This window comes from Panthera tigris, chromosome B3, assembly GCF_018350195.1.
Source record: "Panthera tigris isolate Pti1 chromosome B3, P.tigris_Pti1_mat1.1, whole genome shotgun sequence".
Taxonomy (NCBI): domain Eukaryota; kingdom Metazoa; phylum Chordata; class Mammalia; order Carnivora; family Felidae; genus Panthera; species Panthera tigris.
This window is the reverse complement of record NC_056665.1, coordinates 60360322-60377642: the sequence shown is the minus strand read 5'-3', so window position 1 is coordinate 60377642 and position 17321 is coordinate 60360322. Positions and strand designations below refer to the sequence as shown.

At 39.8% G+C, this 17321-nt stretch overlaps 1 protein-coding gene across 4 annotated transcripts in view; it reads left to right on the top strand.

The window, feature by feature from the left end:
* STARD9 (StAR related lipid transfer domain containing 9) overlaps window positions 1-17321 on the top strand; it is a 141182-nt gene that overhangs the window by 56630 nt on the left and 67231 nt on the right. For 3 of the 4 annotated variants that reach the window (XM_042989046.1, XM_042989047.1, XM_007081721.3), the window contains 4 exons: window positions 7454-7570; window positions 11270-11302; window positions 11391-11452; window positions 13226-13338. In XM_042989046.1, the coding sequence (XP_042844980.1) occupies window positions 7454-7570; window positions 11270-11302; window positions 11391-11452; window positions 13226-13338 (325 nt within the window). Of the gene's footprint in view, window positions 1-7453; window positions 7571-11269; window positions 11303-11390; window positions 11453-13225; window positions 13339-17321 lie in introns of those variants that run through there. The other variant, XM_042989048.1, reaches the window with a different exon arrangement.

Below are 17321 nucleotides of genomic sequence, written 5' to 3'. Positions count from 1 at the left end.
CCAGGAGTGTCCAAGGAATATCACACATATCCCAACTGGGGTGGGGGAATACTGTTAGCTTGTGCTTTTCCCTCAGCTTGCCTTATGCTCCCTTATCAGGAAGCATGAAGAATCTGTTCCCCAACCTAGACAGGGATTACACTAGACAAAACTGTCTGATGTAATGGTTTTTGGAACTCTGGATTTTCTTGAAGGCTTGCATTTTCCAGAGGAAGACTTGAGGGATAAATCGCAGTTAATTTCTGTCAATTTCAGCTTCTAGCACAGTAGCAGTTACCCATTTGTTATCCCCAGCCACGTGGCAGGCAGCTGTACATGGGTCCTGGAGCATCTTGTACACAGCTTGCACAAGTCGGGTGGACAAAAAGGACCCTGTCTTCCAAATATCAGGAATCTGTGCTGATTGCCAATTCCTGCTTGGGATCACAGAATTGCTGAGTTGAGTAGTCATTGTTGTCGCATGTTTCCCATTGTTGCAAGTCCCTCCCCATACAGCTGAAGTGACTTCCAGGGGATTTGAAGTGACAACTCCCCACTCCACTCCTACTTCATTTTTCTGCTTTTCTCCATTTTGCAGTCAGACACTAAGGACCAGGGCATTGAAAAACAACTCCACACATGGGGAAAATTAGAAAGTGACCATGCGTGCCCAGGGAAAGGCTCAGAAAAGACCACTTGCTAGAACCTTAGGTTTACACCTCAGGCTGATCCTCGGCACAGAGATAGCCTACAGTAATCAGAAAAACAAAAACAATAAACAAAAAGAATAATGAGACACAGGATACCCCAGGCAAAGAAGAGAATCTGATTTCTAGAATTACTACATTATTAGATTCAGATGTTCAGTTTTCAATGTAAAAGGTCACAAAGCATACAAAGAAACCTGAAAGTGTGGCCTATTCAAAGGAAAAAAAAATCAACAGAAACTGTCCCTTAAAAAGCCCTAAAGGCAGATATATTAAACAAAGACTATAGACCAGTTGCCTTAAAGATGCTCAGAGAACTAAAGGAAGATGTGGAGAAAGTCAAAAGCCAATGTATAAACAAAATGTTACTCTTCAATCATATATTTCACTCTATTTCATTGGTATGATATGGTGTTCTTTTCATTGCTTTGTGAGTAGTTTATAATTTTAGTTTTGATTTCTTCTTTGATTTAAGGGTTATTTATAAGTGGGTTTCTTAATTTCTTTGCTGCCTAGTTGTCCTTGTACTGCTAATTTTTCATGGTAGAACAATAGGTTGCTCATCATATTCCTTGAGATTCTGCCATAAATAATGCAGTACACACTAAGATGAAAGAAAACCTAATCCTTAGCATTACCCCAATACTTAAGTCTTATCTCCCAATGTATCTGATTTTCCAAATTCCATCTGAATAGCCATGTATTTTCGTTACTCCAAGCTTTACATGTGTTGTTTATCCAACCTAGACAATCATCCCCATCATGAAAATCCTTGTCTTTTTATTTATTTATTTTGAGAGACAGAAAGCATGCAGGCGAGCAGGGGAGGGGCAGAGAGAGAGAGGGAAAGAATCCCAAGCAGGCTTCATGCTGTCAGCTCAGAGTCTGATGTAGGGCTTGATCCCACAAACTGTGAGAGCATGATCTGAGCTGAAATCAGGAGTCAAATGCTTAACCAACTGAACTGCCCAGGCACTTCTGAAAGTCCTTTTGTCTTGAAACTCAGTTCAGATGTTCCCTACTTCATAAAGTCTTTCCAGGTTCTTCAGCCAGCATTCCCTTTGCTTTTTAGGTTCTGTTGAATGTCTTCATTTTGCCCTTCAAGATGAACTCTTCAGGGGCGCCCGGGTGGCTCAGTCGGTTGAGCGTCCGACTTCGGCTCTGGTCACGATCTCACAGTTTGTGAGTTCGAGCCTCGTGTCGGGCTCTGCGCTGACAGCTCAGAGCCTGGAGCCTGGTTTGGATTCTGTGTTTCCCTCTCTCTCTGTCCCATCCCCACTCATGCTCTGTCTCTCTCTGTCTTAAAAATAAATAAAACATTAAAAAAATTAAAAAAAAATTAAAAACCATTAAAAAAATTTCCATCTTATTTTTTGCCCCAAGGGTGACCTGTTGGACTAAAAAATGGACTCTCTTAACCTCTGGCTTGAGGTTGGCATTGGACAATGGAAAGCCCTAGCAGGAAATCAGAGGGGAGATCCTTTCCATAGGGTTGTCTTGGTCAGGCCTCGTATGTTTTTGGTTTTGGCCAGGGAGAGGGCCGGTGTCTTCATCATCTTTATATTTTTTGGAAGTAGAATTGTCATAAAATAGTTTATTAGTATCAGATATATACCATAGTGATTTGACAATTATATACATTATGAAATGCTCACCACCATAAGTATAATTACTATCTGTCGCCTTATAAAGTTATTACAGTATTACTGACTATATTCCCTGTGCTGTAATTTTCATCCCTGTAGCTTATTTTATAACTGGAAATTCGTATCTCTTACATCTCCTCACTTATTCCAACCATCTCCTAAACCCCCTTCCTTCTGACAACTACCAGTTCTGTTTTATGAGTCTGTTTCTGTTTTTTGTTTGTTCATTTGTTTTGTTTCTTAGATTTCACATATGATTGAAATCATACGGTATTTACCTTTTCCTGTCTGACTTAGTTCATTTAGCAAAATACCTTCCAGGTCTATTCATGATGCTGCAAATGGCAAGATTTCATTCTTTTTTATGGCTGAGTAATATTCCATTGTATAATGTATATCATGTATTGATTGATTGATTGACAGGCATAGGTTACGTCCATATCTTGGCTATTGTAAATAATGCTGCAGTGAACATAAATGTTTATTTATCTCTTTGAGTTTGATATTTTCATTTTTATGGGTAAATACACAGAAGTGGAATTACAGGGTCATATGGCATTTTTCTATTTTTAATATTTTGAGAAACTCCATACCTTTTTGCACAGGGGCTCCACACATATTCCCACCAGCAGTGCACTACACATCCTTTTTTCCACATCCTCACCAAAACTTACTATTTCTTGTCTTTTTGATACTAGCCATACTGACTGGTTTGAGGTGATAACTCACTGTGGTTTTGATTTGCACTTCCTCCATGATTAATCATGTTGAGCATCTCTGGTCATTTTTAGGTTTCTTTTGGAACTAGGTCTATTCAGGTCCTTGGCCTGTTTTTGATTGGATTATTTGCTTTTTTGACATTGAGTTGTATATATTTTTATGTATTTTGGGTATTAACCCCTTATCAGATATAGTATTTGGAAATATCTTCTGTTCAGTAGCCTTTTCATTTTGCTGATATTTATTTTGCTATGCAAAAGCTTTTAAGTTTAAAGTAGTCCCAATTTTTTAGTTTTGCTTTTGTTTCCTTTGCTTGAGGAGACAGATATAGAAAACTTGCTGAGGCAAGTTTTTGAGAGAGCGAGAGAGAGAGAGAGCGAGTGAGTGCATGTGTGTAGAAGGGGCAGAGAGAGAGGGGAATAGAGGATCTGAAGTGGGTTCCATGCTGACAGCAGAGAGCCTGATGCAGGGCTTGAACCCACAAACTGGGAGATCATGATCTGAGCTGAAGTCAGATGCTCAACTGACTGAGCCACCCAGGTACCCCACTGCCTGTGTTTTCTTTTAGTAGTCTTATGGTTTCAGGTCTTATATTTAGGTCTTTAACCCATTTTGAGTTTATTTTTTTGTGTATAGTGTCAGAAAGTTGTCCAGTTTCAAAAGAGGAACCCTTTTACATTGCTGGTGGGAATGCAAACTGGTGCAGCCACTCTGGAGAAACAAGTTCTTCCAAAAATTAAAAATAGCACTACTCTATGACCCAGCAATTGCACTACTAGGTATTTACTCAAGGGATACAGATGTGCTATTTTGAAGGGGCACATGCACCCCAATGTTCATAGCAGCATTATTGACAGTAGCCAAAGTATGAAATTTATTGTCAAATTGGTTTCCATGCAACACACAGTGCTCATCCCAACAGGTACCCTCTTCAATACCCATCACCCACCCTTCCCCACCTCCCACCCCGCATCAACCCTCATTTTGTTCTCCGTTTTTAGAGTCTCTTATGGTTTGGCTCCCTCCCTCTCTAACTTTTTTTTTTCCTTCCCCTCCCCCATGGTCTTCTGTTAAGTTTCTCAGGATCCACATAAGAGTGAAAACATATGGTATCTGTCTTTCTCTGTATGACTTATTTCACTTAGCATAACACCCCAAAGTATGGAAAGAGCCCAAATGTCCATCGATGGATGAATGGATAAAGAAGATGTGGTATCTATATACAATGGAGTATTCCTCGACAATCAAAAAGAATGAAATCTTGCCATTTACAACAACATGGATGGAACTAGAGGGTATTATGCTAAGAAATTAGAGAAAGACAAATATGACTTCATTCATACGTGGAATTTAAGATACAAAACAGGTGAACATAAGGGAAGGGAAGCAAACATAATATAAAAACAGGGAGGGGGACAAACCATAAGAGACTCTTAAATAGAACAAACTGAGGGTTGCCGGAGGGGTTATGCGTGGGGGGATGGGCTAAATGAACAAGAAACATTAAAGAAGACAGTTGTTGGGATGAGCACTGGGTGTTATATGTAGAAGGTGAATCACTGGATTCTACTCCTGAAATCATTATTGCACTGTATGCTAACTAACTTGGATGTAAATTTTAAAAAAATTTGGAATTAAAAAATTATTAAAAAAAGAAAGTGGTCCAGTTTCATTCTTCTGCATGTAGCCATCCATCTGGTCTAATGTGTTATGCAAGTCCGCTGTTTTCTTACTGATTTTCTGTTTGTATGGTCTGTCCATTGATGTAAATCAGGTGTTATAATTTCCTACTATTAGCATATTACTGTCAACTTCTCCCTTTATGTCTGCTGATATTTGTGTTATATATTTAGATGCCCCTGTGCATAGATGTTTATAAGTGTTATATCCTCTTATTTTATTGATCCCTTTATCATTATGTAATGCAGTTCTTTGTGTATTGTTAGTCTTTAAGTCTTTTTTTGTCTGATGTAAGTATTGCTACCCCAGCTTTTTTTTTTTTTTTTTTTTTTAACTAGTCTTCATGCCCAGCATGGAGCCCAGTGCAGGACTTGAACTCACAGCCCTGAGATCAAGACCTGAGCTGAGATCAAGAGTCGAAATCTTAACTGACTGACCCACCCAGGTGCCCCTCTTCTCCTGCTCTTAAGATTGTCTTTTTATGTTTAATTTTTTACATAAAAAAATTTTTTTTTACTGTTTATTTGTTTTTGAGAGAGAGAGAGAGACAGAGCATGAGCAGGGGAGGGGCAGAGAGAGAGGGAGACACAGAATCCAAAGCAGGTTCCAGGCTCTGAGCTGTCAGCACAGATCCCAACGCGGGGCTCGAACTCAGACTAGGAGATCATGACCTGGGCCAAAGTCAGAGGCTCAACCTACTGAGCCACCCAGGCACCCCTAATTTTTTACATTTTAATTATATGTCTCTTGGTGTGGACCTCCTTGAGTTCATCTTGTTTCAGGCTCTCTTTGCCTCTGAGACCTAGATGTCTGTTTTCTTATCCAGGTTAGGGAAGTTTTCAGCTGTTATTTCTTCAAATAAATTTTCTGTCCCTTTTTCTCTCTCTCTTCTTCTCAGCCTCATATAATGTGAATGTTAGTATGCTTGATGTTGTTTCAGAATTCCCTTAACCTATTCTTAGGTGCTTTTTAAAAATCTGTTTCATTGATGAGGAAACTGAGGTAAGGTTACTTGCCCAAGGAGCCAGGCTTTGAACCTAGAAAGTTCCAAAGCCTGTGTTCTTTTTTTTTTTTTTAATATTTTTTTTAAATGTTTGTTTATTTTTGAGAGAGAGACACAGAACATGAGCAGAGGAGGGGCAGAGAGAGAGAGGGAGACACAGAATCTGAAGCAGCCTCTAGGCTCTGAGCTGTCAGCACAGAACCCAATGTGGGGCTCGAACTCACAAACTGTGAGATTGTGACCTGAGCCGAAGTTGGATGCTCAACTGACTGAGCCACCCAGGCACCCCCCAAAGCCTGTGTTCTTAATAATTAAACTATAGGTAGCTGTTTAGAGGAAGAGAAATCATTTTAAGAACTTTCCCTAATGTTAGGCCCTACTAAAAAATATATTTTACATGAATCCTCTCTCTTTAAATAACAAGCTCCAACCCTACTTTTCTATACTACTACCACAAGTTTGGAGAGAGGATGGGTAAATAGATCCACAAATAGTATCAACCTTACCTCAACCTTTATGTGTGATAAGAAGTGTAAATACAGCTCTTTTTTTTTTAAGTTTTTATTTTCATTCTAGTTAGTTAACATAAAGTATTATATATAAAGTATTATATTAGTTTCAGGGGTACAATATAGTGATTGAACAATTCCATATGTAACTACTCTGGGTTATTTTTTTTAAATTTCTTTTTAAGTTTTATTTATTTAAGTTATTTCTACACCCAATATGGGGCTTGAACTTACAACCCTGAAGTTAGGAGTCACGTGCTCTTCCAACTGAGCCAACCTGGCACCCCAGGGTTATTTTTTTTAAGTTTATTTATTTATTTTGAGAGAGAGAGAGAGAGAGAGAGAGGAAGAGGGAGGGAGACTCCGAGAGAATCCCAAGTAGGCTGTGCACCATCTACGTGGAGCCTGATGTAGGGCTCAAACTTCCGAACCACGAGATCATGACCTGAGCCCAAGTTAAGAGTTGGACACTTAACTGACTGAGCCTCCCAGTCACCCCACCCCTGGGTTTTTTTAATCCAAAATATTATAAAGTGTTTCAAGTACACATGACTATTAATTCCCTATGATTTTACAAGAACAAATTCAGTTTCAGAAAAAGTTTGCTAGGGAAAATTTATTCATTCAAATGTGTTTTAACACACTTACTGTGTGTTGGGCACAAGGCTAGACATTGAAAATTTTATAACTGGAGTTGGTGGGCAGGGCCGCAGTCTGACCTGATGTCTGCCCCCAGCCCACCGCTGGGGCCACAGTCAGACTGGTGTGTGCCTTCTCTTCCCCTCTCCTAGGGGCGGGATTCACTGTGGGGTGGTGTGGCCCGTCTGGGCTACTTGCACACTGCCAGGCTTGTGGTGCTGGGGATCTGGCATATTAGCTGGGGTGGGTAGGCAAGGTGCACGGGGGCAGGAGGGGCAGGCTTAGCTCGCTTCTCCTTAGGTGATCCACTTCAGGAGGGGCCCCTCTTCCGTGGGCCTCTCGTCTGCGTTTGGCTCCGGAGACTCCATTCTGCTAATCCTCTGGCGGTTTTCTGGGTTATTTAGGCAGGTGTAGGTGGAATCTAAGTGATCAGCAGGACGCGCGGTGAGCCCAGCGTCCTCCTACGCCGCCATCTTCCCTCTCCGACATTGAAAATTTTAAAATGATATGGTCCCTCAATATGCTATGGGAAGGACTATAGTGACATGCTTTTTACTTTTGTTGTTACAGGTGTTCCAAGATTTGGGAACCGAAGTACTGTCTGGAGCTGCCAAAGGCTACAACATATGCCTTTTTGCCTATGGGCAGACAGGCTCTGGGAAGACATATACCATGCTGGGGACCCCAGTGAGTGTTGGTATTGAAATATATCTCTTTCTGTTGCCACAGCAAGCCTGAATCTCAAATGTCCTTGCTACTGAGAGCTAGAATATGAATTTAACAGTCAAGTTTAATAAGATTTAATGGGCTCTTTTCTGTATTAAGATTGGGTTTCTTAGCACTTTAATTGAAAAGTGAACTTTGAATAATTAGCCCTTCCTTATTAAACCTGAAGAACCTTAGAATTTTACAACTCCCTTTGATGAAGCAGACCTTGTCAGTGCTGAATTTCTCATATCATTTCCAAGTTCGTCGCTTGAAGCTTTTTAACACCTTAGGAGTGGATGAGACAGACTGAATCTTAAGTGCTGCCTAGGGCTGTGCAGAAATGGGGCTATGTGTTCCATCTGAGTGTTGGAGAGAAGCAGGAGGACCAGCTGCTGGGATGGAACTTTCAGAAATATGAAGGACTTTTGAGAACCTTCCTTTGTCATGGAAAATTGGGAGGGTAGAGGTCCTTAAGCACACCTCTGTTTTATGTTTAGGAGTACCTTGGTTAGTTGAACTGGTGGGGCAGGTGGCAAATAACACTACACATGGACATGATCTGGGACATTATTCCTTCTGAAAGATTACCCCCCAGGGGTGTCTGGGTGGCTCAGTTGGTTGAGCATCTGACTTTCGCTGAGGTTATGATCTCACAGTTCGTGAGTTTGAGCCCCATGTCGGGCTTTGCACTGACAGCACAGAACCTGCTTCAGATTCTCTGTCGCCCTCTCTCTCTGCCCCTCCCCCTCTCTCATGAGCACGCTCTCTGAAAAATAAACATTATTTCTTATACCGTACACAAAAATAAACTCGAAATGGATAAAAGACCTAAACATAAGAGAAAGCCATCAAAATCCTTGAGGAGAAAGCAGGCAAAAACCTCTTTGACCTTGGCCACAGCAACTTCTTACTCAACACGTCTTGGAGGCAAGGGAAACAGAAGCAAAAATGAACTCTTGGGACCACATCAAGATAAAAAAACTTCTGCGTGGGAAGGAAACAGCAAGACTAAAAGGCAACCAACAGAATGGGAGAAGATATTTGCAAGTTACATATCAGGTAAAGGGTTAGTATCTAAAATCTATAAAGAATTTATCAAACTCAACACCCCAAAAAAACAAATAATCCAGTGAAGAAATGGGCAAAAGACATGACACTTTTCCAAAGAAGACATCCAGATGGCCAACAAATACATGAAAAAATGCTCAACATCACTCATCATTAGGGAAATGCAGATCAAAACCACAATGAGATACCACCTCACACCAGTCAGAATGGCTGAAATTAACAACTCAGGCAACAACAGATGTTGGTGAGGATGCAGATAAAAAGGAATCCTTTTGGACTGCTGATGGGAATGTAAACTGGTGTAGCCACTCTGGAAAATAGTATGGAGGTTCCTCAAAAAAATTAATAGAATTACCCTGTGACCCAGCAATTGCAGTACTACGTATTTATCCAAAGGATACATGTGTGCTGTTTCAAAGGGGCACATGCACCCCAATGTTTATGGGAGCACCATCGATAATACCCAAAGTATGGTAAGAGCCCAAATGTCATTGACAGATGAATGGATAAAGAAGATGTGTGTGTGGATTTATATATATATATATATATATATATATATATATATATATATACACACATATACACATATACACACACATACATACCACACACGCACACGATGGAATATTCCTTGGCAATCAAAAAGAATGAAATCTTGCCATTTGCAACAATGTGGATGGAACTAGAAGGTATACTAAGCAAAATTAGAGAAAGACAAATATCATATGACTTCACTCGTGGAATTTAAGATACAAAACAGATGAACATAAGGGAATGGAAGCAAAAATAATATAAAAACAGGGAGGGGGACAAACCATAAGAGACTCTTAAATATAGAGAACAAACTGAGGGTTGCCAGAGGGGTTGTGCGTGCGGGGATGGGCTAAATGAACAAGAGGCATTAAAGAAGACAATTGTTGGGATGAGCACTGGGTGTTATATGTAGAGGATGAATCACTGGATTCTACTCCTGAAATCATTATTGCACTGTATGCTAACCAACTTGGATGTAAATTTTAAAAAAGAAATTAAAAAAAAAATCCAGCTACCATTTTTTTTGTAGAAATTGGGAAGCTAATCTTAAAATGCATATGCAAATTAAAGGGTCTCAGGACGTTTTGAAAAAGAACAAATTTGGAGGTTTCATACTCCTTGACTTCATCATTTACTAGAAAGATAAACTAAATAAGATTGTGTGGACCTTTTATAAGGATTGACATATAAATCAATGGAAGAAAATAGAAAAACAAACTCTTAAACTTTCCACAAGTGTGCCAAGACAATTCAATGGGCAAAGAATAGTATTTTCAAAAAATGTTGCTGGGACAACTAGATACACTCATGCAAATGAAAGATGCTAGAACTCTACCTCATAACTACAAATAATTCAACATCATTCATAGATCTAAATTTAAGCGTTAAAAGTGTAGGGTTTTTTTGGAAAACAAAACAAAATAGAAGTAAATCATTGTGACGTTGAATTAGGCAATGACTTCAGATATACTGCACCAAAATCACAAGTGGCAAGAAAAAAACCCCCAGATAAATTGGACTTGCTTAAAATTAAACATTTTTGTGCTAAAAATAATAAAGTAGAAAGACAACCTAAAAAAAAAAAACATTAAAAAAAAAAGATTACCCCTGCTGCCTTGGGCTCAGCTCATTGCTACTATGTCTGTGGTTTAGTGTGACTTTATATATTTGAAATTAAGAGAAAATGCTGACTACACCACGGGTATAAAAGCTGTAACCTACATACATGTTAACAATGGGTCTAAAATGAAAAAAGAAGCTACTTTTCCCTAAATGTGTGCTTTATTTTATTTTATTTTTTAATTTATTTATTTTGAGAGAGAGAGAGTGTGTGAGGATGGGCAGTGAGAGAGGAAGAGAGAATTTCAAGCAGGCTCTGCACTGTCAATGAAGAGCCCATCGTGGGGCTGGATCCCACGAACTGGGAGATCATTACCTGAGCCGAAATCAAGATTCAGATGCTTAGCCCATTGAGTCATCCAGACCCCCATGTGTATTTTATTTTATTTTTTAATTTTTTTAATGTTTATTTTTGAGAGAGAGAGAGAGCTCAAGCAGGGGAGGGGCAGAGAGAGAGGGAGACAGGATTCGAAGTGGGCTTTGCACTGAAAGCAGTGAGCCCAATGTGGGGCATGAACTCACAAACTGTGAGGTCATGACCTGAGCCAAAGTTTTCATTCAACCAACTGAGCCACCCAGGCGCCCCCTAAATGTATATGTATAGTTCTCTATGTGTAGGGATAGAAGTGTTTTGGGAGGGCCTGCCGTGGTAAATAGGTTTATCCAAGAAGGATGTAATCTTTATTGCATGAAAGCAGGTACCTGTGTTTGTTAGCTTCTCCACTCTTCCTTCTTACGGTGGTGATCTGCCTCTCAGCTGGTACATTCCTCCCGTGAGTGTCTCCTGAGAGCACAGGCAAATAGAATCTTCTACATACTTCCAGTGAACCTGCCTAAAACGAAGAGGTAGCACAGGGAACCCATGTGCCCATCTCCCTGCCAACCTTGGTTCCTGGTTGTTGTGGGAGAGCTTCACTGTAAGTGAACAGTAATGCTTTCCTTTCTTCTCTTCTCTAGGCCTCTGTTGGGTTGACGCCACGGATATGTGAGGTATAGATTCTATTTTGACTAGATCCTCTCAAAGTACACCTCCTTTGTACACTCCCTTCAGTGAACTCCAACCCTCTGGTTTGTGCAGGGTCTCTTCATCAGGGAGGAAGACTATGCCCCACTGCCTTCCTCTTGTAGGATAAAAGTAAGGTAAGAACCTGTCAGGCCCTAGGGCCTAAGATATTTCCGTTTCTACTCCAAATTGTAGCATGTTCAGCTGTCCTCTCTTTGCTTCAAGAGTCATCTAGAGGGATGGAGAAAAGTCACAGCAGAAATATTTTGCAGTATAGAGTGATGAGAAACATACTTAGATCTTTGGGTTGTAGGAATCTTAATTCCTATCCCCAGGCTTAAACAGGTGTTTTCTGTGGACCAGCTTGCCCTGGCTATCTGGGTTCCTTTTCTTCACTTTCCTTACAGTTTAACACCAGCTGTTGGAATTTCTCTTGCAGCTCCAGTAGGTTGTTCTTTGGGTCAGTAGTTCCTAAGCTCTAGTTCCAAGACAGTGCTGATTACTCCCATATGAAGTTTTAACCAGCCTGTAGCGAAAATGTTGGTGCAAGGTTACCAATTGCCCTTAATTTTTGGTATTCTGTTTTTTTGGTGTTCAATGTCCTTTTTAAAAAACATGAGACATAATTCATATACCATAAAATTCATGCCTCCAAAGTGTATAGTTCAATGATCTTTTTTTTATATTTACAAGGTTGTGCAGTCATCCTTACTAATTCCAGAACATTTCATCATCCCAAAAAGAATAAATGCCCTTTTTAAAAATTAAGTGATAGTGAACATTATTTATACATTTTTTTAAGTTTCAAAGTAAAATTTTTAGACATGTATATGTGTGTCTGTGAACATGTACATATTTATTGGCCATGAAATCTGGGAACCACTACTCTGAGAGACATCTGGGATTCCTGTGTCCAAATCTGGGAAGGTTAAGAAGAAACAGTTTATAAGAATGTGCATAGTGTTCAGCTCTGATCTGGAGCCTTTTTTTCTGGTCACTGGCTTCACAGGCAAACATCTGTGTTCTGATGAGGAAGACCTTTCTGTGAGGTTTGTTTTCTTTTCTTTTTTTTTTTAATTTAATTTTTTATTTATTAAAATTTACATCCAAATTATGTTTTCTTATTTAACAAAATCTTTGCTGATTTTAATTAAGAGTTGTAGCTATTTTGTTATTATTTTAAAGATTTTATTTTTAAATAATCTGTACATCCAGCGTGAGGCTTGAACTCACAACCCCAAGATCAAGAGTTGTATGCTCCACCAGCTGAGCCAGCCAGATGCCCAGCTATGTTGTTATTTTGAAAAGGAATGAAATGCTAGTAGATACCTATAAGATACAGCATATGTTAACCAGAATTGCTGTGTATAAAACAGGTGAAATGAGAATTGTCCTACTTAAATTAGGGGTAGGGACCAGAATCTTATTCATTTAACTGTCCTCATTGCTCAACACTGGCTCTCAAGATGCCATCACAGAATAATAAGAGCTCAAAGATCATATTTGAAAATCACTTAAGAAATAAGCCTTTAGACTTTGCGGTATGGTGGCCTGATCAAGATAAAGGCTGGTGGCAGCATCCTAAAACCATGCTGAAATAGCCTCCTGAAGGCTAAATTTGAGTCAGCGCTGACATTGTAAACCTAAGACTGTCAAGTGATGACAGCTAACGCTAGCAGCATAATTGTGCACATGTAGAAAGAGACTCAGTGGGGCTCCTTGGCATGGCCAAGGTCTTAGAGTGTCAGAGGTAGAACTGGATCAAGAATTAGAACCTTCTGATTCTTGGCTTAGTGTTTCCCCTACTTTTTTCCAAATCTAATATGTTGCCTTTTTTTCACAATGTAATTTTGAAAAGATGTCCCCATTTTTCAAAATGTAATTACATGCTTTGTTCTACATGTCTTTAGTTTTCTGGAAATCTATAATGAACGAGTGCGGGATCTGCTGAAGCAATCTGATCAAAAAAAGTCCTACAGTCTGCGGGTCAGGGAGCACCCAGAGATGGGGCCCTATGTACAAGGTGAGCCACTGTGGTCCTGGAAGTCTGAGACCAAACTGAATTCTGAGAAGCTTTCCTAATGGTCACTGATTCATATAACAGATGTATAGTGAATACTTACTATGTGCCACCTGCTGTACTAGATGCTGGATATATAGCAATAAACAAAAAAGACAATCCTGCCCTCAGAGGCAGGCTTACAATCTTGTGGGGGGTGAGGCAGAAAACAAACAATTAAAGTAGTGATAAAAAGCTAATAAAAAATAAATAGATGTCATGATGGAAAAGAGCATTGGGCAGTGTAGGCAGTCCATCTGCATAGCGTGGTCAGGAAACACTTATGTGAGGAGATTCAGAAGCCAGTCACGTGAAGAATGGTGTAGCAAGGGGAAGAGTGACTCAGGTAGAAGGAGCACCGTGAGCAAAAGCCCTGAGAGAAGGGCTGGGTGATTACAAGGAGACCGATATGTCTAAAGCATGGTGGATGAGAGGGAAAGTGGCATGGTATAAGGTTGGGTCTGTGGTGCCAGGTCCAGCAGGGCCTGGACTGACTCCCAGGTCAGGCATTCTCCTTTTCTGAGTACTTTGTCTTCCACTGGTGGTGATAGGGAAATGAGGAGATGTCACACATAGCATGGGTCAGAACTGCTTCCTCATTGAGTGCTGATACTTGGTGTTTGGTACCATTTGTCTTATTCCATTAGGCTAGGTCTTAATATTAAGTAGAAACAGTTGTGTTCTTTTGTGGAGGAAGTTTTTACCCTTTCAGGCCACTATAAAAAAATAACACTCAAATTCTATGCTCCTATTCCTTCAGAGATATGCTAATTTAAATCCTGACAAAAGAAGAGTTATATCAGACATCAAGAGTTGGTCTCTTCTTTGACCAGGGCATGACCGGTGGAGGTGTACCAGTCACTGATTCTGCTACCTTTGTCTTTTCCCAAATGTTCCATCATAAACAGCAGCCTGGAAACAACAAAAATGCCATTTGCTTTCCCAAGAGCCAGTGGAGTTTACTCTGTAAAACTGTGTGGATATGTATTTCTGTGTAAAACAATACTTTGAGGGCAGACCAGGAGTTGATGCAGTAGTGTCACAGTTTCTCACCTTTGTGTTTTATTTTAATGTGTGTGTGTGTGTGTGTGTGTGTGTGTGTGTGTGTGTGTGTGTGGTGGGGAAGTAGAGGAAACCTCAGACACAGTCCAGGTGTTCCCATTGCACAAAGGCTAAAATGAAGCTACAAGAAGCTAGGGGATATTCCCAAATCACACAGCTCACTGGGGCATGGTTGGAACTGGGAACATTGCCTAGAATAGGAGGAGATGAGTGGGACAGAATCCTGTACATCAAGGAGACCTGTGATCATAGATTCTTTGATTGGCATTGCACCTGAAACCCGGAGAAGGTAGGAACTTATGCATAGTCATTCAGCTTGGGTCATATACCCAAGGTCAGTGACAGGAACTGGACTGAAATCTCAGGGCTCTTTTGGATACCTTCATGGAGTGAACCCTCAGGGGGAGGGGGGATGGTTGGTAGGAAATAATTCTAACCCAGCAAAAAGTCTCTTAGCTCCTTTGGGTTACATGTTTCTTTTTTTTTTTTTTTTTTTAATTTTTTTTTTTTTTTAACGTTTATTTTTGAGACAGAGAGAGACAGAGCATGAACGGGTTAGGGGCAGAGAGAGAGGGAGACACAGAATCTGAAACAGGCTCCAGGCTCTGAGCTGTCAGCACAGAGCCCGATGCGGGGCTTGAACTCACGGACCGTGAGATCATGACCCGAGCCGAAGTCAGATGCTTAACCGACTGAGCCACCCAGGCGCCCCTCCTTTGGGTTACATGTTTCTTAAAGTTGATTGGCATTTTCTCAAATCATGACAAATAAAGGTCAACATTCCTCCCATTTCTCAATGAAGGAGCCTTGAACTTAAGTTGTACAGAACCAGCCTTGGAAGCTAAGACTCTGAATAGTCACACTGAACTATTATTCCCCTTACTACTCTCTGATGGCATTACAGCAAACTTTTTACTTTTAGTTTTTTAAACATTTGCTTTCTTCATTTATTTACATTATCTGCCTACCTGCCTGCCTATATACGTGTCTGTGTACCTCCATCTTTGGGCTCATACATTCTGTGAATGTGATTCCAAAGTGGAAAGTGGTTTCTGCTTTGAAACCAATTCTCTGGGAATTTATTGAGTACCTACTAGATGCCTATACTATTCAGGGTGCCATAGGAAATATGAAAATATAAGAACTTACACTTCTAGTTCAGAATTGTGAGCTGAAACTTGAGAGTTGTCTAAATCAAAGGAAAGGAAGGGGGTAGCCCATTACCTTCCATTAAAAAGTTTATTAATTAGATGACAGAGTAAGTTCAAATCTGAAACATACAAAGTTCTGCCCAAAGCACACATCAGAGGCTAGTGGTTATAGGGTCTGAAGTATTATCTAAGTGAGAAAAGGACAGTATTATGTTTTTGCCTTGGCCTTTATCTTAACATAAAGGGATAAGGTGCAAAGTAGAAGGTGTTGGAGGTAGGTAATTGGGTTTCTGAAAAAAAATTTTTTTTAATATTCTATGTGTTCAATCTACATGTTTGTTTTTTTTCTTTTTAATTCTTTTTTTAAAAAAATTTAATTCTTAAACCTTTTTTCCCCTTGCCTTTCTGCACTTACCAGGACCTCTGGTACCATATTAAATTAAAGTGCTAGCAGTTTTTAATCTTGTCCCCAGAGGAAAGCTTCAACATTTTACCATTAGGTATGATATTTGCAATAGTGTTTGTTTTTAATAAATATTCTTTATCACATACTTATAAAAATACAGCAAAAATATAGGACCAGGTTTTTAAAAAAAATTTCCAATCTATGGCAAACCAAAACCTTGATAAAGTAAAGATGAATTAGGGGTGCCTGGCTAGCTCAGTTGGAGGAGCATGCAACTCTTGATCTTGGGGCTGTGAGTTTGAGCCCCACCTTGGGTGTAGAGATTAAAAATAAAATCTTAAAAAAAAAAGATGAATTACTAGAAAAATGAGAAAGACATCTTGATTATAAGCTCAAATTCTTTTTACCAATTCAAAAGATATAAAATCATTTTTCATATTGTTATAAAAGTTCTTAAAACTCTCATTTCTGTTTCTGTCTCATTACATACCAGTAACAATTTGAGAACTGGCCCCAGTCTTTGGACCAGCTTTGAGAAACATTGCCATAGCAGATTAAGGGAATTCTCTTTTTTTTCTAAAAGTTTTACAAGAGTTTTTTTTATTTTTTATTTTTTGAGAGGGAGAGAGAGCATGAGCGGGGGGGGGGGGGGGGGGGGGGGGGGGAGGGGCAGAGGGAGAGAGGGAGAGGGAGAGGGAGAGGGAGAGGGAGAGGGAGAGAGAGAGAGAGAGAGAGAGAGAGAGAGAGAGAGAGAGAGAGAGAGAGAGAATGAATCCCAAGCAGGCTGTGATCCGCCAGCACAGAGCCCAATTTGGGACTTGAACCCACGAACCATAAGACCATGACCTGAGCTGAAACCGTCAGATGGTTAACCGAATGAGCCACCCAGGCACTCCTAAATTTTTTGTTTTTTAACTTTGAAACAAATTAAACTTTTTAAAAAGTTGCAAGTACAGTGTAAAGACCTTTTTTTCTTGAACCATTTGAGAGTGAATTGCGAACCTAATGACCCATCTCCCTGATTATTTTAGGGTATTTTCCCTCCATTCCTCCAAATAGGAATGTTCTCCTGTATAATCACAGCACAACCACCGAAATCAGGAGATTAACTTTGGCATGTTACTACCATCTAATCATTAAAACCCATTTAAGTTTCCCTAACTATCCTGATAATTGCCCATTTGAGAATCACAGATTGCATTTAGTTTGTCTCTCTGGGACTCTTTAGTCTGGAAAGTTTCCTTGGTCTCTCTTTAACTTTCATGAACTTTGACAGCCATCAAGTAGTATACAGTTTTAATGTGCCCCATTACTTATGATATTTAAGG